Source organism: Chenopodium album, chromosome 25 (assembly GCF_948465745.1).
Source record: "Chenopodium album chromosome 25, dcCheAlbu1.1, whole genome shotgun sequence".
Lineage (NCBI taxonomy): Eukaryota > Viridiplantae > Streptophyta > Magnoliopsida > Caryophyllales > Amaranthaceae > Chenopodium > Chenopodium album.
Window position 1 is genome coordinate 23,685,579 of NC_137858.1, and position 24,972 is coordinate 23,710,550.

The window sequence follows — 24,972 nt, forward strand, 5'->3', positions numbered from 1 at the left end:
ATTCTATATCCATGGACTTTGTGACAGGCCTACCCAAGACTCGTTCTGGGAATGACACGATTTGGGTGATTGTGGACAGACTTACTAAGTCAGCGATGTTCATTCCTATCAAAGAGACCTGGAAAAAGAAGCAACTAGCAAGTGTCTATGTAAAGAATGTAGTTCGGTTGCATGGGGTTCCCAAGGACATAGTGTCAGATAGAGACTCGAGATTTCTATCCAAGTTTTGGCAAAAAGTGCAAGAGAACCTTGGGACAACATTGAAGATGAGTACTGCTTTTCACCCTGCAACAGATGGTCAGACTGAGAGAACAAACCAAACCATGGAGGATATGTTGCGAGCTTGTGCTTTAGATTTCCAAGGAAATTGGGAGGATCACCTACCTTTGATCGAATTCTCCTACAATAACAGTTACCATGCAAGCATCAAGATGGCACCTTTTGAAGCATTGTATGGAAGGAAGTGCAGAAGTCCAGTTTGCTGGAATGACTACAGTGAACGGGTTACTTTGGGTACAGATTTCATTGAGGATATGGTGGGCAAGGTGAAACTAATCCAGTCGCGTATCAAGGCAGCACAAGATAGACAGAAAAGTTATGCTGACTTGAAGAGGAGAGATGACGAGTTTAATGTTGGGGACAAGGTCTTTCTAAAAGTTTCTCCAACAAAAGGTGTGATGCGATTTGGCAAGAAAGGGAAACTTAGTGCTAAGTATGTGGGGCCATATGAAATCCTCCAACGTGTGGGAAAGGTGGCTTACAGATTGGCTTTGCCAATGGAGTTTGAGAAAATGCATGATGTGTTCCACATTTCCCAGCTAAAGAAGTATGTGCCTAGTGAAACCAATGTTTTACAACCGGAGACTATTCAATTAGATGAGTCTCAAACTTATGAAGAAAGACCAGTAAATATACTAGATCACAAAGTGCGTAGTACTAGAAACAAGGATGTGAAGATAGTGAAGGTCCTTTGGTCTAATCAGGAATATGAAGAAGCTACTTGGGAGGCCGAGGAAGAGATGAGGAACAAGTATCCCGAGTTATTTGACGAGGTGAGTTACGAGGGCGTAACTCTTTTCTTTTGAGGGGGGAAGAATGCGATGTAATTTCGCGCTTTTACCACAACTATACCATTTATTGCTTGAGTTTGCACGTTTTTGCATGTTTTTGGTTATCATTATGCATTATTATTGCGTTTACATACAATAAAAGTATGTAAACTTAAGCCAAATATGAGTTCATTGAGTACAAAGTCCGATTTGTTAAGTATGTTTGTTTAGAAACAAGCAATTTACAGCAATACAAAACACATAAAGTTTGAATGATTTTGGAAAAATTATGGTTTTTGGGTTAAGTTTCGAGGGCGAAACTTCTTTTAAGAGGGGTAGATTGTAATCCCCCATATTTTAATTTAATTATAATTTATTTATATATTATTCTTGTAATTATATTTAAGGTAATTTCATTAAATAAATTATTTTATGGAAGGATTTAAAATAAACTAGTGTATTTTTATTGATTTACAAATAATTCTAATCTAATTAGAAATACTACTCCTAATCTAATTAGGAAACTAAAGCCCAAATAAAAAAAACCCCAAAACCCTCAAACCCTTCTCCTCTTACGTAAAAATAAAATAAAATTTCATTCACCCATTCTCCTTCTCTCTTTCACGTGAAACAGAAAAAAAAAAAAAAAAACCCTTATACTCCTTCTCCCTCCTACTGTTTCCCGATCAAAAAAAAAAAAAAAAACACAAACCTGAAACTGCTAACTGCTGCTGCCGCCAGCAGCCACCGTCCCTGCTGCCGGACCACCGCCCCCTGTCGCCGCGCCGCCAGCCGAACCACCAGCAGCAGTTCGCCTCCTCCTCCCTTCTCTTTCCCCTTATTTTTCCTTCTCTTATTCTTGTTATTTTTAATTAAAGTTTCAATTTTTATTTGAATTCAATAGTGAAATTATTACTAGGCTTTGATATTATGTATAAATTACAAAAGATTATAAATTTATGGGTTTTGTATGTTTAAATTAGTATATTAATTTTCAGATTTGATTATGTATGAATTTAGGGCATTAAAGTGTTGATTTTTCATGTTTAAAGGCTTAATTATGTACTAAACTAGTTACTTAATTATTCTATGTTCAAAGTATGTCAAAATATGATTATTTTGGTTGTATATAAATTTTCAGATTTAATAAAGTTTCAATTTTTATGGTTTAGTAGTGTTGATTTCATATTTTTATGCTTCTAAACCTATAAAATATTTATTGTGGGTATTTTGTGATTGAAAAAGCTTTGAACTTTATATTCTAATCTTAAAAATAATTTTCAGATTTTATATCTTTTATTTTGAAGCCTCTAATTACATTGAATTGATGTATTTTTGGGTTTTTATCACACTAAATTGCTATATAATGACTATTTCAAATAATTATGCTTATGGGATTATTTTATATGCTTAAACCAAATTTTCAGATTTATTTAACCACTTTAAAGTTGCTGTAATTTGATATAAAACACTATATTTTCATGATTTTAACACATAAACTTGTAGTTGGGATGTTGTACTACTAGTTTTGGCTAGTGGGATTAATTTAAGGGCTTTATTTTAATGGTTTGAGAGGTTTTTAAATACTTTAGTATTGCTGTAATTTTAATTGCTTTTGTATTGATTTATTCCTTATTATTTGGTTTAGGAGAGGACTTTGAAGAAGGTGATTTCTAGTCTCTAAAGTGGCCAATCGAATTGTTTACTCAAGGTACGTACAAGTTACAAAACCTTGCTTTTAGGTGCATGTTTAAGGATGGATCGAGAACTTAGTATCATGTCTAGGGATGACTGGGTTAAATTGTTTGGTTATACATTGTGAATTTCATTTGATGTGCACTATTCCTTATTGCGATTATTGGTTATGTACTAATTATGCAAGGTGCGCTTAGAGGCAAAGGTATGTGATTGGTGAAATGATTTAATTATTACTCATTCATGATTTAATGAAATAGGATGAGTAAAGGAATGGTTCATGTCTTATAAGACAAGGTTAAGAGTTTGGGGTGCCTTATGCACTCAAGGTGTTTATACACCGAGGTAGTAAAGGAATAAATAATAAATGTTGCTTGCCACTAATAAATCAAGAATTGAAATTGAAAAGTTGTTTTATTTGATTGAATTGATATTGGATTGATTGAATTGTTATGCATATGAGTCATCACCAAGTCTAAACCTGTAAATCACGTAAAGTGCAAGATGGATGAGCAATAAAACTCTGGATTGGTGCACTTCTGGAGTAATGACAATCAGGGGTTGGGTACATGGGGTATTAGCCGTGTACTTTTCTCGAGGCCGTCTGATCTACGAGTCTCTTATTTCAAATATTTTTCAAAACTAGGAGTTAGGTGAGATCTCATACTAACTACGGTCACGGAGTCGCGCCCGTGGTCGTTGGATGTTTATTGATGTTTCCGAAAGGAGGCATGGGGTTTTTCTTTATTGATGTTCCAAATGGGACATGGGTTGGACAACCTTGTCTATTGCTAAATCCAATGAATAAATTGAAATGAGTTAGCTACTATTAACTAGTGGAGTCTTAATAAATTGGATAATCGAGTCATGTGTCGAGTTTGTTATTTAATGATGCGTATGAATGATTACTAGTAGCATCATAGGTATTTCCTTATTTTACTTTGCAGCTTGTATGTACTCAGCTTTGCTGATTACGTGCTTTTGTGTGTGTGTGTCCTTCTTTGGTCATGGGCTTCGCCTTTAAATGACCCTGTGACGATCCAATTTTTACACTTGTAATATTGCGGAGCAGATTAACCGCAGGTTCTCTCACATGCAGCATGCATCAGGGTTGTGGGATCTTGAGTAGAGAGTTGGTTGCTTTCATTTCATTTGCCTTGCAAGTTTGACTTTATTTTAACACGATTTTATTTGACACTATTTCTCTTGGTTTAAGTTTGTTTAAACACTGAATTTAATCACTTAGTATTTCTTTGGGGTTTTGAATAAGGGCCTTAATGGTTCCAACTTGTAATACTTATTTTGATTTAAATACTTTGTTTTGAGGTTTATTTAAAACTGTTTTGGTTTTCCGCTGGTAATTTCTGAGATTGCCTTAACGTTTGAACACGTGGAGGTAGCACACCAGTAATTCTCTTGAATTTGTTCAGGTTATATACAGGTTTCTCACAGGTTTTTAAGAGAGAATTATTGGGGTGTTACAACTCTATTAGCATTGTTAAATGCATGTGACTTTCATTTGAATAAAAAAGCTTTGTATGAATGTGTTTGACTTTCATTTGACTGAATAATCCTTGTTGAATGCATTTGACTTTCATTTGATTTAAAAAGCTTTGTTTGAATGTCTTTGACTTTTATTTGTGTCAAAAAGCTTTGTTGAATGTATTTGACTTTATTTGGGTCAAAAAGCTTTATTTGAATGAGTTTGACTTTCATTTGACTCAATAATCTTTGTTGAATGCATTTGACTTTCATTTGGTTCAAAAAGCTTTGTTTGAATGTGTTTGACTTTCATTTGATTTAAAAAGCTTTGTATGAATGTGTTTGACTTTCATTTGACTCAATTATCTTTCTTAAATGCGTTTGACTTTCATTTGACTCAATTATCTTTTTTCAATGCATTTGACTTTTATTTGGTTCAAAAAGCTTTGTTTGAATGTGTTTAACATTCATTTGATTTAAAAAACTTTGTATGAATATGTTTGACTTTCATTTAATTCAATTATCTTTATTGTATGCATTTGACTTTCATTTGATTCAAAAAGCATTGTTTGAATGTGTTTGACTTTCATTTGACTCAATTAGCTATGTTGAATGTATTTGACTTTCATTCGCTTCTAAAAGCTTTTTTTTAATATGTTTGACTTTCATTTGACTGAATTAGCTTTGTATAATGCATTTGACTTTCATTTGACTCAATTAGCTTTGTATAATGCATTTGACTTTCATTTGACTCAATTACCTTTGTATGAATGTGTTTGACTTTCATTTGACTCAATTAGCTTTGTTAATTGCATTTCACTTTCATTTAATTCAAAAATCTTTGTTTGAATGTGGTTGACTTTCATTTGACTCAATTAGCTTTGTTGAATGCATTTGACTTTCATTTGATTCTAAAAGCTTTGTTTAAATGTGTTTGACTTTCATTTGACTCAATTATCTTTGTTGAATGAATTTGACTTTCATTTGTTTCAAAAATCTTTGTTTGAATGTGTTTGACATTCATTTGATTCAAAAAGCTTTGTATGAATGTGTTTGACTTTCAACTGACTCAATTAGCTTTCTTGAATGCATTTGACTTTCATTTTATTCAAAAAGCTTTTTTAGAATGTGTTTGATGTTCATTTGACTCAATTAGCTTTGTAGAATGCATTTGACTTTCATTTGACTCAATTAGTTTTGTATGAATGTGTTTGACTTTCATTTGACTCAATTAGCTTTGTTAATTGCATTTCACATTCATTTAATTCAAAAAGATTTGTTTGAATATGTTTGACTTTCATTTGACTCAATTAGCTTTGTTGAATGCATTCGACTTTCATTTGATTCTAAAAGCTTTGTTTGAATGTGTTTGACTTTTATTTAACTCAATTAGCTTTGTAGAATGCATTTGAGTGTCATTTGGTTCAAAAAGCTTTGTTTGAATGTGTTTGACATTTATTTGACTCAATTAGCTTTGTTAATTGCATTTCACTTTCATTTAATTCAAAAAGCTTTGGTTGAATGTGTTTGACTTTAAATTGACTCAATTAGTTTTGTTGAATGCATTTTACTTTCATTTGATTCAAAAAGCGTTGTTTGATTGTGTTTGACTTTCATTTGACTCTATTAGCTTTGTTGAATGCTTTTGACTTTCATTTGATTCAAAAAGCTTTGTTTGAATGTGCTTGACTTTCATTATACTCAATTATCTTTTTTGAATGCATTTACTTTCATTTGATTCAAGATGCTTTGTATGAATGTGTTTACTTTCATTTAACTAAATTATCTTTATTGAATGCATTTGACTTTCATTTCATTCTAAAAGCTTTGTTTGAACAAGATTGACTTTCATTTGAGTCAAAAAGCTTTGTTGAATGCATTTGACTTTCATTTGATTCAAAAAGCTTTGTTTGAATGTGTTTGACTTTCATTTGACTCAAATATCTTTGTTAATTGCAATTCACTTTCATTTGACTCAAAAAGCTCTGTTTGAATGTATTTGACTTTCATTTGATTCAATTATCTTTGTTGAATGCATTTGACTTTCATTTGATTCAAAAAGCTTTAATTGAATGTGTTTGACTTTCATTTGACTCAATTAGCTTTGTTGAATGCATTTGACTTTCATTTGGTTCAAAACGCTTTGTTTGAATTGTGTTTGACATTCATTTGATTCAAAAATTTTCGTATGAATGTGTTCGACTTTAATTTGACACAATTATCTTTGTTGAATGCATTTGACTTTCATTTGAATAAAAAAGCATTGTTTGAATGTGTTTAACTTTCATTTGACTCAGTTAACTTTGTTGAATGCATTTAACTTTCATTTGAATCAAAAAGCTTTGTTTGAATGTGTTGGCTTTCATTTGACTCAATTATCTTTTTTTATTGCAATTGACTTTCATTTGATTCAAAAAGCTTTGCATGAATGTAATTGACTTTCATTTGACTCAATTATCTTTATTGAATGCATTTGACATTCATTTGATTCAAAAAGTTTTATTTGAATGTGTTTGACTTTCATTTGAGTCAAAAAGCTTTTTTGAATGCAATTGTCTTTAATTTGGTTTAAAAAGCTTTGTTTGAATGTGTTTGACATTCATTTGACTCATTTATCTTTGTTGAATGCATTGGACTTTCATTTGATTCAAAAAGCTTTGTTTGAATGTGTTTGATTTTCATTTGACTCAATTATCTTTGTAAAATGTATTTTACTTTCATTTGATTAAAAAATCTTTGTTTGAATGTGTTTGACTTTCATTTGACTCAATTACCTATGATGAATGCATTTGACTTTCATTTGATTCAAAAAGCTTAGTTTGAATGTGTTTGACTATAATTTGACTCAATTATTTTTGTTGAATACATTTGACTTTATTTGATTCAAAAAGCTTTGTTTGAATGTGTTTGACTTTCATTTGACTCAATTAGCTTTGTAGAATGCATTTGACTTTCATTTGACTCAATTAGATTTGTATGAATGTGTTTGACTTTCATTTGACTCAATTAGCTTTGTTGAATGCGTTTGACTTTCATTTGATCCAAAAAGCTTTGTTTGAATGTGTTTGACATTCATTTGAATCAAAAATCTTTGTATGAATGTGTTTGACTTTCATTTGACTCAGTTATCTTTGTTGAATGCATTTGACTTTCATTTGATTCAAAAATCATTATTTGAATGTGTTTAACTTTCGTTTGACTCAAGTAGCTTTGTTGAATGCATTTGACTTTCATTTGATTCAAAAAGCTTTTTTTGAATGTGTTTGACTTTCATTTGACTCAATTAGCTTTGTAGAATGCATTTGACTTTCATTTGACTCAATTAGCTTTGTATGAATGTGTTTGACTTTCATTTGACTCAATTAGCTTTGTTAATTGCATTTCACTTTCATTTGATTCAAAAAGCTTTGTTTGAATGTGTTTTATTTTCATTTGACTCAATTAGCTTTGTTGAATGCATTTTACTTTCATTTGATTCGAAAAACTTTGTATGAATGTGTTTGACTTTCATTTGACTCAATTATCTTCGTTGAATGCATTTGACTTTCACTTGATTTTAAAAGGTTTGTTTGAATGTGTTTGACTTTCATTTGGTTCAAAAAGCTTTGTTGAATGAGTTTGACTTTCATTTTACTCAATTAGCTTTGTTGAATGCATTTGAGTTTGATGAGTGACATTTGTGGCACTCATTTGGTCCCTTTTTGGATGAATTTCATTCCATTTTATTACTCCTTTCTTTAGTTTTCCTTAGTTTTATTCTTGTTTTCTTCATTTTATGCTTTTTGTAGTTAGTTTCTCTATTTTATGCCTTTTCTAGTTTCCTTGTTATTTTTCTATTTTACTTGATTTTTATCCTTTGTTTGTAGGTTGTGATTGATTGTCCAAGAATTCCCGAGCTTCCTCTCCATGATCTTTCATTGTTTTCATGCCTAAAGCTTGTGCAAGAAGTTTCAAGTCAAAGGGGGGATCCAAGGGGCATGCTTCAAGGCCTTGTATATGCCTTTCTCATGGCTCATTTTCTTCAAGATTTCCAAGGAAGTTTCTGCCTACTTTGTCCTCCATCATCATCATCTAGGATGTGTGCACCCCATGAGCTAGGACGAAGAGAAGAAGAGGAGGTTGCCAGATATGTGCGGGCGCACTCGGGGAGAGTGCGGCCGCACATATGTCGTGTGCGGCCGCACATGGGGTGTGTGCGGGCGCACCTTTCTGGGTGTGTCCCGTGCGCACTTATCTCTCTCCTCCGAGCGCCCGCACCTGCGTGGGTCTATTCTTGGGCGTCAAAACCGACCTTCTCCTTTGTATATATAGTGATTTCCTTCCTTTTTTGTAGCAAGAAGTTTCATATTAGAATTAGATCATATTCTTAGCTTAGTTGAGAGCTTCTCTCTCTAGATCTAGGGGTTAGCTTTAGGAGTAGATTTTAGAGAGAGAAAGTGAAGAATTTCAATGGTGATTGAGAGATTGAAGATCCAATGGTGACAATTGTATTGGAGATCTACTTTATTATCAATGAGCATTTCTAAACTCTATCTCATTTATTGTTTTGTTTAGTATTCATGTTTAGATTGTTTGATTTTGATTAGATTTTGATGATTTGATGGTTGATGTTTGATTAGAGTTATTGTTCTTCTTTGATTGTTGATTCTTTGATTGTAGATTGTTGATTTCTTAGTTGTTTGTTGAATTGATGATGTTGCTAGAGTAGTTGTTTGGTTAGGGATTTGGTGAAGCTTGTATTATGTAATGGATTGATGTAGATTGGGGATTTTGATGGAGTTGATGATGTGATTAAATTGGTTAATTGATTATGTGCATGTGTGTGTTTGATTTAGGCTTGATCACCCTAGTTATTCACACTAGATTGCATTGTAAGATCACATTGATACGGACCATTGATTTGTGGCTTGCATTTACACGATTGAGGTGTCTTGTGATGTTTCCTAGCTAGAGTTTATCGTAGTTGACGCTAGTTAGACCTCTAGGAGAATAGCTTGATATGCTCTTTTGGTTGCATAATTGATCTTCCCTCACATTGCTTGACTTAGTCAACTTCCTAAACCAATTTGCATTGTTCATTGCTATTATAAGTGAATCCTAATCCCTAGCATTTTACTTGTTTGGTTTCTTTGTCTTAGTAGTTGTTAGTGTCCTCTTTTACCCTTCGCCTTCGACCTAGCTTAGGCACATAATTGGAAACACTTAGACATTACCGTTCCTTTGGGTTCGACCCTTGACTTACCTCTATACTTGTATTTAGGTTTGTTGAGTGTTTATAAATTTTGTTTGGCTTAGGAGGAATAGTTCAACGACCTAATTTTCCCACGTCTAAATGGCGCCGTTGCCGGGGAACGGTGTCTATGTTTGAGTGTTTTTGATTGCTTGAGTCTAGGTCTTTGTGTATACTTTTCTTTTATTTGATTTTTGCTTGTTTTGTATAAAAATGGAAAATACCTCGTTTCCTCAATTTGAGAATGAGCCATTTTGGATGTACTTTAATAGATTAGAGGAATTCATTAGTTACCATGGTTATGATCTTTGGGAGGCTTGTGAGATTTGTTATCATAATTTGACTAAGCAAACTAGAGACATTGTTGAAAGCATGTTTAATGGTAAATTTCGGGCATTGTCAATTGATGATGCTTGGGATTTTTATGTATGGTTTGCTAGAGATAGTTATAATCGTGGTCATGGTTGTTCTAATGCTTCTATATATTGATGATTGTTATGGTCCATGTTCCATGAATAATGAATCTTGCATGCCTACTTGTGCCCCCATTCCCCATATTAATGATGCCACTCATATCTCTAGTGTTGATCCTCATCACATGCTTGCTCATAATTCTTTCCCTCATTATGCTCCTCAACTCTCTTCACCTTTGAAAACCTTGGAGCCTAACATTGAGTCTTCTTATAATCAAATTGGTGGTTCTTTGAGAAAATTGGAGATGAATTATAATTTGGAACCAAATGAGATGAGACATTTGGAGATTGTATGAAGCCAAATGGAATTGTTGAAAAAGTTTGAAGAGAGCAATGAGGTTGTTTTTAGAAAGAATGAGGAGATGGAGAATCAATGTCATCATTATTGAATGTAAATGAAGTTTCTACTACTTTGGTAGATGTGGAAGAAGATGATGATGATTGTTTTAAGAGGCCTAAGGTGTGTGAGGAGGACATTAGAGAGCCTATGAGTGAGGAAAAGGGTGTAGAGATGGATGTTCCAAAAGAGAGTTTGCATTTTGAACCTCCTTCCCAAGTTGAATTTTGTTCCACTGACCCTTTACATGGAGTTGAAGAGAAACTAAAATGGTTGACTTCTCTTAATTTTGAGGAAACATTAATTCAAGTTAAGAAGGATGGGACATTGTAATTTTTGAAGCGTGGAGAAGTTGTGAGGAGAGAGAATGAGGGTGAGAAGGATGAAGTAGTCTCTATGGGAGATTGGATGTTTGAGGGTGATGAGAACCAAGAGGTTTTGAGTGTTGAAAAACCAATTGAAGAGTCCATTTCCCCACCCACCTCCCTTGATTGCAATTTCATTCCCCCATTCCTCAATTTTGAAGACCAACCTTCTTCAACTCCATCTCCTTTGTATGATGACCATGGTTTCTTTGAGGGTGAGGCCTTGAGCTTAGATGATTTTGATGAAGAAGAGGTCCCATGTGATAAGGTTGAAAAGGTAGAACCTACTTTAGATGATTATGAAGATGAGAGTGAAGTGTTTGGTGAGGTTAAATCTCCAACTCCTATCTCAAATTTTCAACCATTGCCCTCCTCTTTCACCTTTGATAACCCTTTCTCTTCTACATTTTCCACCATTGAGATGGATGAGGCCTTTTTATAGGGAGATTGTACTTCTCATGATTATTTTGAGCTACCTCCCAAGTTTGACCCTCAATCCTTTGATGAGCTTCCTTTGAACCTTGATCATGATTTAAAGCTTTTGAGAGCTCTCTTAGGGTGTGAAGTTTGTGAGGAGGATGTGATTGAGAATGAGCTTGATTTGAATGATGATGAGTTGGAGGAGAGCCCTTTGGATGTAAGATCATTGGATGAGAGAGCTTGTGTTTCAATGGATAGTGGTGTAAGTGAGCAACCAATTCCTATTCCTTCACCTTACACCTCATTTTCAAGAAAGCTTGATCTTGTTCCCTCTTATTCCATGTCATTACCTTCTTTTCTCATATCCCCTCCTCTTGAAAAGCCTTTAGTCCCTCAAGTGCCTCATTTGATGACTTTTGAGGATGATGGTGGGATTTTCAACCAAAAATATTTTGTTGGGAAGAGTATGCCTTCTTCTTTTTCTTTAATTTCTCTTCCTTTTTCTTATATTCTTGTTTTTCCCTTCTCTCCTTCTTCTTCTTGGCATACTTCTTCTCAACTCCATAGGTGTGCACTATGCTTGTTGCATGCCTTATTTTTGTCATGTGCATACCTGCTCTCATATGAAATGTGTAGTAGTGCATTTGACAAGTTCTTGCGATCGTTGCAATATTATTTTACTAGAGCGGTCAAGCTTGGACCTTAAGCAAGCCTTTCTCGGGAAGTAACCCGTGTTTTAGATTAGATTTTCCTTTTCTTTTTAGAATAGATTTTTCTCTCATGGAAATTTTTGTGTGCCTTTTGCTAGGTACATGACTTGATATACTTTGGTGCTTCGATTTGGATCAAGAATCAAGGAAGGTCGACTCCTATTTTTGCTAGCACATGGAAACAAGGTTCAATTCTTGGGAAATTAGCTATGAAAGGTTTAATTGGGTCATTTGCGGGTATTTACACCCACCTAATATCCGGTAATATCCTTCCTTGCTCTTTCTCTAGTGGAATGATGACTTGTTGGACATATGTAGGTTGTTGGATTGATCTCCTTGTTTTCCCCTCCCATGGATTATATGATTTATGATTTGAGTGTAATGTCTCATTCAAGCTTGGGGGAGGGTATTCTATCATGTTTGGTGGGATGTTGATCTTTATGTGTTATGCACCTTTGTATATGCTTTTCCATGTTTCTTATATTTTGAAAAACTCCAAAAAGATTTTTGTTTCTATCAAGGCAAATTTGCAATGTGTTTTGTTTGTTCTTGCTTTGGACATAATAACATTTGGACTTGTATAATTGAATGCTTTTCTTCTTAAATGGTAACGGTGTGCACGGTTTGAGAGTACGCTTGGTTGATTCTAGGATAAAGCATGCTAAGGTAGTTGGTTAGAACTAGTGGGAACATGAAGCCGGATTCTACTTGTTTGTGGCCCGTTTGGTAGTTGCTTCCTATAGTCGATTTGACACCAATAGTGAGTTTTTGCTACAACCATGTGAGTTCTATGTTTTTCAAGCCTTCTACCTTACTTGTATGAGCGGCATGGATCCTTGACTTTTTGCAAACCTAATCTTGAAACTTGACTCATAGATCTTGAATCCGAGACCGAACCATTTAGGGAGGACAAAGGCACCTTTTTCGGGGTGGTATTTTTCATTTTTAGGATAGTTCGTTTCTTTCTTTATTTTTGGGTTTACATTTGCCTTCTTGCAACCATTTGAACCTTTTACCTTCTTTTCAAGCCACATCTTTAGATCTTTGGCCTTTTGTTTCATTTTTCTACTTTTCTTGGTTTTTGTGAAGCAATTGATCATTCTTGATGGAGTTTGTGGTGGAGAAGTTGGAATGTTTGGTTCTTATGAAAGCAAGATTGTGTTATATTTTCCTTGTGAATAATGGCAAATGAGTATGAGTAAAAGTCGTCCTATATTATAAAAGACATGGACAAATAAGTGCAAAGTTGAAAAAGCCGTCCAAAGTTACAAGAGGCGAGGACAAAGCACTATCAAAATAAAAAAAGAAAAAAAAAAAGTGAAAAATGAAAAAATTCAAAAATATTTTGATGTGAGCTTTCTCCCTTTTTGAGCATTGAGGACAATGCTCCATTTAAGCTTGGGGGGAAGCGTTCTCACGCTTTTTGTGTATATGTTTGTGATTTATAGCTTTGAATAATCTTGGGGGTGTTAGTTTGTTTTTGTTTGGTGACTACTTGATTGTGATTCTAAGAATTGGCCATTCTCTGCTTCACTATTAGGAAAACCACCAAATTTTAAATTTTAGCCTACCTTCACCCTTTTGCCTTAACGTTACAACCTTGGGGAAAGACCTTTTGACCTAAATGGTTGAGTCATTCATCGGTGGAGAGGAATGTGAGTTTTAGGAATAGGGAGAGGGGATGCAAAAGTCAAGATGTCGAGTAGCCTTAAAATTCTCTTTTTCCGGTTCCTTCGTGGAATCATTGGGATGCTCATTTGAGGTCGATTTGAAGCTATTAGGAAGAACGCGGTAAGATCGTTTGGGATGAAAGTGGATTGTGAAAGCTAGTTCCTATGCTTAGCATATTTATGTTTCAATCAACCATGGGTATCTTGGAACGTGCACTCCCTTACTTGTTTAGAAAGATTTGCATCCACTTGTGCTTGTACATTTGCAAAAGTCCTTTCATGAACATTTGTTTGCTTTTCTTGTATTTTGTTTTCTTTTTCATGCTTTGCCTTGTTTGTATTATTATGAGAGTTATGGCTCAAACTCTTAGGATACCCTTACGAGACCTCACTCGTCCTCATAGGCGACTTTGGGGTTTAAAGGGCTTGTTGTAGCTAAAAACAACCGTGATTCCTACGACAGTGAGTCTTAGTGTATATTCTTATCTTGAGTCTTTCTTTTTCATTTTCAATAAATCTTTCATCCTTGATCTTTCTTGCTTTGTTTTGCTCGAGGACGAGCAAAAGTTTAGCTTGGGGGAATTTGATGAGTGACATTTATGGCACTCATTTGGTCCCTTTTTGGATGAATTTCATTCCATTTTATTACTCCTTTCTTTAGTTTTCCTTAGTTTTATTCTTGTTTTCTTCATTTTATGCTTTTTGTAGTTAGTTTCTCTATTTTATGTCTTTTCTAGTTTACTTGATATTTTTCTATTTTACTTGATTTTTATCCTTTGTTTGTAGGTTGTGATTGATTGTCCAAGAATTCCCGAGCTTCCTCTCCATGATCTTTCATTGTTTTCATGCCTAAAGCTTGTGCAAGAAGTTTCAAGTCAAAGGGGGGATCCAAGGGGCATGCTTCAAGGCCTTGTATATGCCTTTCTCATGGCTCATTTTCTTCAAGATTTCCAAGGAAGTTTCTGCCTACTTTGTCCTCCATCATCATCATCTAGGATGTGTGCACCCCATGAGCTAGGACGAAGAGAAGAAGAGGAGGTTGCCAGATATGTGCGGGCGCACTCGGGGAGAGTGCGGCCGCACATATGTCGTGTGCGGCCGCACATGGGGTGTGTGCGGGCGCACCTTTCTGGGTGTGTCCCGTGCGCACTTATCTCTCTCCTCCGAGCGCCCGCACCTGCGTGGGTCTATTCTTGGGCGTCAAAACCGACCTTCTCCTTTGTATATATAGTGATTTCCTTCCTTTTTTGTAGCAAGAAGTTTCATATTAGAATTAGATCATATTCTTAGCTTAGTTGAGAGCTTCTCTCTCTAGATCTAGGGGTTAGCTTTAGGAGTAGATTTTAGAGAGAGAAAGTGAAGAATTTCAATGGTGATTGAGAGATTGAAGATCCAATGGTGACAATTGTATTGGAGATCTACTTTATTATCAATGAGCATTTCTAAACTCTATCTCATTTATTGTTTTGTTTAGTATTCATGTTTAGATTGTTTGATTTTGATTAGATTTTGATGATTTGATGGTTGATGTTTGATTAGAGTTATTGTTCTTCTTTGATTGTTGATTCTTTGATTGTAGATTGTTGATTTCTTAGTTGTTTGTTGAATTGATGATGTTGCTAGAGTAGTTGTTTGGTTAGGGATTTGGTGAAGCTTGTATTATGTAATGGATTGATGTAGATTGGGGATTTTGATGGAGTTGATGATGTGATTAAATTGGTTAATTGATTATGTGCATGTGTGTGTTTGATTTAGGCTTGATCACCCTAGTTATTCACACTAGATTGCATTGTAAGATCACATTGATACGGACCATTGATTTGTGGCTTGCATTTACACGATTGAGGTGTCTTGTGATGTTTCCTAGCTAGAGTTTATCGTAGTTGACGCTAGTTAGACCTCTAGGAGAATAGCTTGATATGCTCCTTTGGTTGCATAATTGATCTTCCCTCACATTGCTTGACTTAGTCAACTTCCTAAACCAATTTGCATTGTTCATTGCTATTATAAGTGAATCCTAATCCCTAGCATTTTACTTGTTTGGTTTCTTTGTCTTAGTAGTTGTTAGTGTCCTCTTTTACCCTTCGCCTTCGACCTAGCTTAGGCACATAATTAGAAACACTTAGACATTACCGTTCCTTTGGGTTCGACCCTTGACTTACCTCTATACTTGTATTTAGGTTTGTTGAGTGTTTATAAATTTTGTTTGGCTTAGGAGGATTAGTTCAACGACCTAATTTTCCCACGTCAGACTTTCATTTGATTAAAAAAGCATTGTTTGAATGTGTTTGACTTTCATTTGACTCAATTAACTATGATGAATGCATTTGACTTTGATTTGATTCAAAAAGCTTTGTTTGAATGTGTTTGACTTTCATTTGACTCAATTAGCTTTATTGAATGCATTTGACTTTCATTTGATTCAAAAAGCTTTGTATGAATATGTTTGACTTTCATTTGACTCAATTATCCTTGTTGAATGCATTTGACTTTCATTTGATTTAAAAACCTTTGGTTGAATGTGTTTGACACTAGTAGAAAAAACCAATTGGCCACCGGTTCAAAACCCCCCTATGCCATCGGTTTTGAACCGGTGGTCATTTGGGGGGTGGCAATTATCCTTTAAAAAGCCACCCTTTCAAAACCGGTGGCAAAAACAAGTAATAATGCTACCCGCTTTTGTTTTTTTAATTATTTTAAACATAAATGCCACCGGTTAACCGGTGGCAATAACATATACATTTTTTTTTATTTGTTTTTTTCAGCAATAATAATAATAATGTAATAAAAAAGAAAAACCCAAAAGACAATGAAATATAATCACGTTATATTCAACATTAATTTGTTGTACAATACAAAAAAAAATAAAAAAATTACAATGAATTAATTAAAACAGTGATTATATTCAACATTAATTTGTTGTACAATACAAAAAAAAATAAAAAAATTTACAATGAATTAATTCAGACAATGAAAAAAAACGCTATATTGTTATGTACAATAAAAAAAATATTACAACATCAAAAACAATATTCCAAAATCAAAATCTTGAATCCTTGTTGCATTGCATCAAGTAACCTCTACATCAATTAAAACCCAGAAATTAATAATTCAAATCAAGAACCCAGAAAATTACTCAAACAGAAACACAACAATTACACAAACCCAGAAAATCTATGAAGAAAAAGCAAAATCCAAAGAAACCCGAAACTAAACAGATCAAAACTCAACAAAATTTCACAAACTAAAATCAAAATATCCAAAAAAAAAAAGAAACAAAGAAGTCCAATTCTTAGAGTTATCAACCCTTTTGTTCAACCAATTGGATAATCACCGAACTCATACGCACCTTTGTTGGTAAAAAACCCGAAGTCCAACAACCTAGATCTACCAACCAACCACCACCCATCAATAACCACGACCGAAGTCTAACAACCTAGATCTACCAACCAACCTCCCCCACCAGCCACCTAAAATGACCCAACCACCCCACCACCCACCTAAAACCACAGCCGAGGCAAATAACATCCCAAAAATTAACAAAAACAAAAAAAAATCAGAAAAAATACCTTCATTCGAAACACAAAAACATTGAAATCAGGTTTAAAAGGCCAATTTCGACCATGAAAACTCTAGATCTAGACTTTTCATGGTCAATTTTGACCTGAAAACCTATATTTTCAGTACGAAGAGGGAGACTGTGGTGTTGTCGGAGGGCTTTGAGGGTTTGTCGAGGGTGGTTAGTACCGGTGTTGGTGGTTTTAGTTGGGGTGGTAGCAGTGTTGGTGGATATAGGTGGTGGTTAGTTGCGGTAGTCGAGGTGAGAGAAGGAGAGACGAGAAAGAGGGAGAGGTGAGAGAAGGAGAGACGAGAGAGAGGAGAGATAAGAGGATGGTTGTGGTGGTGGTGGTGGTGGTGGTGGTGGTGGTGAGAGAATGAGAGCACGACGAGGAGAGAGAGAGAGGTGGGAGAACGTAGACGAGAGAGAGAGAGGTGGGAGAAGGAGAGCACGAAGAGGAGAGAGAGAGGGGGAGGAGGCTGTGAGTGAAATTTGGGTAGGGTTAGGGTTTATATAGGGGGGGCTTGTTTTTTTTTAGATGAAAAGCCACCGGTTTGGTTCAAACTTCAAACCGGTGGGATAATGGTTTTCCCCACCGGTGGCAATAACCTCCCCTAAAAATCCCGCCTATTTTTCCCTATATTTTCTCCACCGGTTTTTTAAACCGGTGGCCTTAGGGCGGTGCCAATCTTCTTTTTTCACCTAGTGTGACTTTCATTTTACTCAATTATCTTTGTTGAATGCATTTGACTTTATTTGATTCAAAAAGCTTTGTTTGAAGTAGTTTGACTTTCATTTGACTCAATAATCTTTGTTGAATGCATTTGACTTTCATTTGGTTCAAAAAGCGTTGTTGAATGTGTTTGACTTTCATTTGACTAAATTAGCTTTGTTGAATGCATTTGAGTTTTATTTGATTCAAAAAGCTTTGTATGAATGTTTTTGACTTTCATTTGACCCAATTACCTTTGTTGAATGCATTTGACTTTCATTTGATTCAATATATCTCTTTTTTGTTGCTATTGAAAACAAGTTGTCTTACTAGTTGTTGCTAGATTTCATCAAATTTTGTCTTGTTTCCATATATCAACAAATTCTGACAACTAAATTTTTATTTGTAGCAATTTAAAAACAAATTGAGGCAACAAATTTTTGAATTGCTCCTATTAAAATTAGCCGTCTTACTAGTTGTTGCATTTTACATTCATTTGATTCAAAAACCTTTGTTTGAATGTGTTTGATTTTCATTTGACTCAATTAGCTTTGTTAATTGCATTTCACTTTCAGTTAATTCAAAAAGCTTTCTTTGAATGTGTTTGACTTTCATTTGACTCAATTAGCTTTGTTGAATGCATTTTACTTTCTTTTGATTCTAAAAGCTTTGTTTGAATGTGTTTGACTTTCATTTGACTCATTATCGTTGTTGATTGCATTTGACTTTCATTTGATTCAAAAAGCTTTGTTTGAATGTGTTTGATTTTCATTTGACTCAATTATCTTTATTGAATGTATTTGACTTTCATTTGATTCAAAAATCGTTGTTGAATGTGTTTGACTTTCATTTGACTCAATTAGCTTTGTTGAATGCATTTGAGTTTTATTTGATTCAAAAAGCTTTGTATGAATGTGTTTGACTTTCATTTGACCCAATAACCTTTATTGAATGCATTTGACTTTCATTTGATTCAATATATCTCTTTTTTGTTGCTATTGAAAACAAGTTGTCTTACTAGTTGTTACTAGATTTCATCAAATTTTGTCTTGTTTCCATATATCAACAAATTCTGACAACCAATTTTTTATTTGTAGCGATTTAGAAACAAATTGAGGCAACAAATTTTTGAATTGCTCCTATTAGAAATTAGCCGTCTCATTATTATTGCTAGATGACAACAGATTTTTTATTTGTTGTCATTTAGCAATGCCATTTTACAAAACGTTTGGCAACAAAATTTCTAGTTGTTGCTATTGGAGACACTTGTTTTACTATTTGTTGCTTAAATGACATCAAATTTTAATTTGTTGCCATTAGAAACAAGTTGTGTTATAAATTGTTGCTAATTTATTAAGAGTCATTGAAGTAATTTACATAATATGTTGTAATTAATAAAACGAAAACAAGTCATCTTGTTCTATACAAAAGAAATATTATAAGGAATTAATAATCGTTCAATCACTTTTAGAATAAAACGAAGGCGATAAATAAATATATATTATTTTATAAGTTCATTAGAAAGAGCATGTAGAAAATGGGAATGCTTCTTACTATTTTGCCCGAATATGCTTGATTTTGGTTCTACAAGACCTTAAAACCTTATGAATTGCTTTGTTTTTGTGATTTCTTTTGTGAGGAAGTTATGAATACATATATTTGACATGACTCAAACCTTTTCAAGTTCATTAGAAAGAGCATGTAGAAAATGGGAATGCTTGTTCCCATTTTGGCCGAATTTGCTTTATTTTGGCTATACAAGACCTTAAAACCTTTATAACATGCTTTATTTTTGTGATTTATTTTCTTAGGAAGTTATAAATACATATATTTGAAATGAATCAAGCCTTTTCAAGTTCATTAGAAAGAGCATGTAGAAAATGGGAACGCTTCTTCTCATTTTGCCCGAATTTGCTTGATTTCGGTTCTACCAGACCTTAAAACTTTATAACTTGCTTTTTCTTAGTGATTTCTATGCTTATGCAGTTACAAATACGTATATTTGACATAATTCAAGCCTTTATAAGTTCATTAGAAAGAGCATGTAGAAAATGGGAACACTTCTTCCCATTTGGGCCGAATTTGCTTGATTTTGGTTCTACAAGACCTTAAAACCTTATAACATGCTTTTTTTTGTGATTTCTTTTCTTAGGAAGTTATAAATACATATATTTGACATGAATCAAGCCTTTTCAAGTTCATTAGAAAGAGCATGTTGAAAATGGGAACGCTTCTTCCCATTTTGCCCGAATTTGCTTGATTTCGGTTCTGCTAGACCTTAAAACCTTATAACTTGCTTTGTCTTAGTGATTTCTACGCTTAGGTAGTTACTAATACATATATTTGACATAATTCAAGCCTTTATAAGTTCATTAGAAAGAGCATGTAGAAAATGGGAACGCTTTTTACCATTTGGGCCGAATTTGGTTGATTTTGGTTCTAAAAGACCTTAAAACCTTATAACATCCTTTGTTTTTGTGATTTCTTTTGTTAGGAAGTTATAAATACATATATTTGACATGAATCATGCCTTTTCAAGTTCATTAGAAAGAGCATGTAAAAAATGGGTGCTTCTTCCTATTTTGCTCGAATTTGCTTGATTTTGGTTCTACCAGTTCTTAAAACCTTATAACTTGCTTTGTTTTTGTTATTTATATGGTTAGGGATCATAAATACATATATTTAAAATTAATCAAGTTTTTTTTAGTTCATTAGAAAGAGCATGTAGAAAATGGGAATGCTTCTTACTATTTTGCACGAATTTGCTTGATTTTGGTTCTACAAGACCTTAAAACCATATAACTTGCTTTGTTTTTGTGATTTATTTTTTTAGGCAGTTATAAATACATATATTTGACATGAATTAAGCCTTTTCAAGATTATTAAAAAGAGCATGTAGAAAAAGGGAATGCTTCTTACTATTTTGCCCGAATTTGCTTGATTTCAGTTCTACAAGACCTTAAAACCTTATAACTTGTTTTTTTTTTTGTGATTTCTATGCTAATGCATTTATAAATACATATATTTCACATGATTCAAACAATTATAAGTTCATTAGATAGAGCATGTAGAATTTGGGAATGTTTCTTACTATTTTGCCCGAATTTTGCATTGTTTTTGTGATTTACTTTCTTATGGAGTTATAAATACATATATTTGACATGATCGAAGCATTTATATGTTCATTAGAAAGAGCATGTAGAAATGGGAACGTTTCTTCCCATTTTGCCCGAATTTGCTTGAATTTGGTTCTACAAGACCTTAAAACCTTATGAATTTCTTTGTTTTTGTGAATTCTTTTGTGAGGAAGTTATGAATACATATATTTGACATGACTCAAGCCTTTTCAAGTTCATTAGAAAGAGCATGTAGAAAATGGGAATGCTTCTTCCCATTTTGGCCGAATTTGCTTGATTTTGGCTCTACAAGACCTTAAAACCTTATAACATGCTTTGTTTTTGTGATTTCTTTTCTTAGCATGTTATAAATAGATGTATTTGACATTAATCAAATCTTTTCAAGTTCATTAGAAAGAGCATGTAGAAAATGGGAACGCTTCTTCTCATTTTTCCCGAACTTGCTTGATTTCGGTTCTACCAGACCTTAAAACCTTATAAATTGCTTTCTCTTTGTTATTTATTTGCTTAGGCAGTTACAAATACATATATTTGATATTATTGAACCCTTTATAATTTCATTAGAAGGAGCATGTAGAAAACGGGAACGTTTCTTCCCATTTTGGCCGAATTTGCTTGATTTTGGTTCTAAAACACCTTAAAACCTTACCTTATAACATGCTTTTTTTGTGATTTCTTTTCTTAGGAAGTTATAAATACATATATTAGACAAGAATCAAGCCTTTTCAAGTTCATTAGAAAGAGCGTGTAGAAAATAGGAACGCTTCTTCTCATTTTGCCTGAATTTGCTTGATTTCGATTCTACCAGACCTTAAAACCTTATAACTTGCTTTGTTTTTGTTATTTCTATGCTTAGGCAGTTACAAATAAATATATTTGACATGACTCAAGAATTTATAAGTTCATTAGAAAGAGCATGTAGTAAATGGGAACGCTTCTTACCATTTTGCCCGAAAATGTTTGATTTTGGTTCTAGAAGACCTTAAAACCTTATAACATCCTTTTTTTGTGATTTATTCTGTTATGAAGTTATAAATACATATGTTTGACATGACTCAAGCCTTTTCATGTTCATTAGAAATAGCATGTTGAAAATGGGAATGCTTTTTCCCATTTTACTCGAATTTCCTTGATTTCGGTTCTACAAGACCTTTAAACCTTATAACTTGCTTTTTTTTTTGTGATTTCTATTCTTAGGCAGTTATAAATACATATATTTGACATGATTCAAGCATTTATAAGTTCATTAGAAAGAGCATGTAGAAAATGGGAATGCTTCTTACTATTTTGCCCGAATATGCTTGATTTTGGTTCTACAAGACCTCAAAACATTATAACATCCTTTTTTGTGATTTATTTAGTTAGGAAGTTATAAATACATATATTTGACATGAATCAAGCCTTTTCAAGTTCATTAGAAAGAGCATGTAGAAAATGGGAACGGTTCTTCTCATTTTGCCCGAATTTGCTTGATTTCGGTTCTACCAGACCTTAAAACTTTATAACTTGCTTTGTCTTTGTGATTTCTATGCTTAGGAAGTTAATAATATATATATGTGACATGATTCAAGCCTTTATAAGTTCATTAGAAAGAGCATGTAGAAAACGGGAACGCTTCTTCCTATTTCGGCCGAATTTGGTTGATTTTGGTTCCACAAGACCTTAAAACCTTATAACATCCTTTTTTTTTGTGACTTCTTTTGTTAAGAAGTTATAAATACATATATTTGACATGACTCAAGCCTTTTAAAGTTCATTAGAAAGTGCATGTAGAAAATGAGAACGCTTCTTCTTATTTTGCTTGAATTTGCTTGATTTCGGTTCTACCGGACCTTAAAACCTTATAAAATTCTTTCTCTTTGTTATTTATTTGTTTAGGCAGTTACAAATTCATATATTTGACATGATTCAAGCCTTTATAAGTTCATTAGAAGGAGCATGTAGAATATGGGAACGCTTCTTCCCATTGTGGCCTAATTTGCTTGATTTTGGTTTTACAAGACCTTAAAACCTTATAACATGCTTTTTTTTTGTGATTTCTTTTCTTAGTAATTTATAAATACATATATTAGACATGAATTAAGCCTTTTCAAGTTCATTTGAAAGAGCGTGTAGAAAATGGGAACGCTTCTTCTCATATGATGTTAATTGGTAACAATAAGTTTCATTTTGATGACCTTAAATAGTTAAATGACCTAAAAGAATGTCATTCTTCTAAGTGCTTTACTTACTTTGTCTATGCTTTATGTATCATTTATTTTTTAGTGAAACTGCTATATAATGAGGGAGGATCAAGCATGGATGTTTAAACGGTTAGAAGGAAAATTCCTTAGTCCAACCTTTGCGGAAAAGGTCAATGAATTTATTACATTTGCTACCACACAAGACAATGTCGTGATAGATGGTGTGATGAAATGTCCATGTGCACAGTGTCGAAATATCCTTATCAAGATCTTGATACCATTAAGGAGCATCTCTATAGGCATGGTTTTTTGCCTAACTATTTCCAATGGGTTTTTCATGGTGAACTGCACTTCCAAAGAGAATCCCAAAGTAGCAGCTCCATATCCACCGAGGATGCATTGAACCCATATAGAAACATGGTATTAGATGCCTTTGGACTAGAAGGTGGTTTAGAAAATATTGAAGAAGAGCCACATGCTAGTTACAAGAAGTTCTTTGACATGTTGAAGGCAGCGGAAGAGCAATTGTATGATGGCTGCAAGTTGTCTGTATTGTCTGCTGCTGCAAGGATGGCAAACATCAAGTGCGAGTATAATATTCCACATAAAGCTATAGATGGTGTTGCTTCCTTAATGAAAGACATGTGCCCAGATGAAAACAAGATGACAAATAGTTTTTACAAGACTAAGAAATTGTTTGAAGGGCTAGAACTTTTGCACCAAAAGATTCATGTAAGTCCAAATGGATGTATGTTATTTTGGAAGGAACACAAAGATCTCAAAGAATGTCTATATTGCAAAGGAAGTCGTTATAAGACACTTAGAGAAAGTGGCAACAATTCTCCTCATAGTGCTCTTATTTACTTTCCTATAGGCCCGAGATTACAAAGATTATATGCAACAAGATCTACTGCGGAGCAGATGAGGTGGCATAAAGATAATCCTCGAGTTCATGGCCTTATGTCTCATCCAAGTGATGGAGAGGCGTGGAAACACCTAGATAAAGAGTACCCTTCTTATGCTGCGGAGCCTAGAAATGTCCGACTAGGTCTTTGTACCGACGGATTTTTGCAACCTCTTATTGGTTGGCAATATTCTTGTTGGCCCGTCATTTTAACTCCTTATAATCTTTCACCTGAATTGTGCATGAAGAAACCTTTTATGTTTCTAAGTTTGATAATTCCAGGTCCGAAGAATCCTAAAGGGAATCTCGATGTGTACTTGCAACCTCTTATTGAAGAGTTAAAGCAATTACGGGAGGTTGGGTTACTGACTTACGACATCTCGCAAAAACAAAATTTTCAATTGAAGGCTGCATTGCTTTGGACTATTAGTGATTTTCCGGCTTATGGTATGCTTTCAGGATGGACCACGTCGGGTAGATTAGCTTGCCCATATTGTATGGAAAACACTAAGGCTTTCACTCTTAAAAATGGTGGAAAACAAAGTTGGTTTGATTGTCACTGTCAGTTTTTACCCCTTGATCATAATTTTCGAAAAAATAAGAGTGCTTTTTTTAAAGACAGAGTTGAGAATGATTCCCCACCACCACGAATGAGTGGTGAGGACATTTGGAATCGAGTATCTTTTTTTCCAAAAACTTTTGAGCAAATAAGGGGTGATGATAACGAGGCAGAAGGATATGGAAAGTTCTACCATTGGACAAAGCAAAGCGTCTTTTGGGAGCTTCCATATTGGAGCAAGCTCTTGATACGCCACAATCTTGATGTCATGCACATTGAAAAAAATGTATTTGATAATGTGTTTCACACTGTAATGGATGTTAAGGGTAAAACTAAAGACAATGTGAAAGCAAGAAGAGACTTGGGGAAGTATTGTAAACGACGAAAATTGGAGGCGCAAGATGTTGTTAATAGTAAAGGGGAAAAACGGACTTTAAAACCGAATGCTCCTTTTGTGTTGCCTAAAGAGAAAAGGAAACTTATTTGA

At 33.9% G+C, this 24,972-nt stretch overlaps 1 protein-coding gene across 1 annotated transcript; it reads left to right on the forward strand.

Moving 5' to 3' along the window:
• Positions 1 to 95: 95 nt before the first annotated feature.
• Positions 96 to 24,972, forward strand: LOC145613890 (uncharacterized). The gene is made up of 4 exons (XM_081668929.1): positions 96 to 223; positions 17,116 to 17,283; positions 23,241 to 23,754; positions 24,334 to 24,972. Exons 1-4 carry the CDS (start codon positions 96 to 98, stop codon positions 24,970 to 24,972), a joined length of 1,449 nt encoding a protein of 482 aa, XP_081525055.1.

Bases quoted from the DNA above. Each gene is read 5' to 3' on its own strand.
- LOC145613890 (XM_081668929.1), top strand. From the start codon at position 96: ATGTTCATTCCTATCAAAGAGACCTGGAAAAAGAAGCAACTAGCAAGT. The intron at 224-17,115 runs GTTTTGGCAAAA...CTATATTTTCAG, and splicing joins GACTCGAGATTTCTATCCAA to TACGAAGAGGGAGACTGTGG. The intron at 23,755-24,333 runs GTAAGTCCAAAT...TTTCAATTGAAG, and splicing joins TTTTGCACCAAAAGATTCAT to GCTGCATTGCTTTGGACTAT.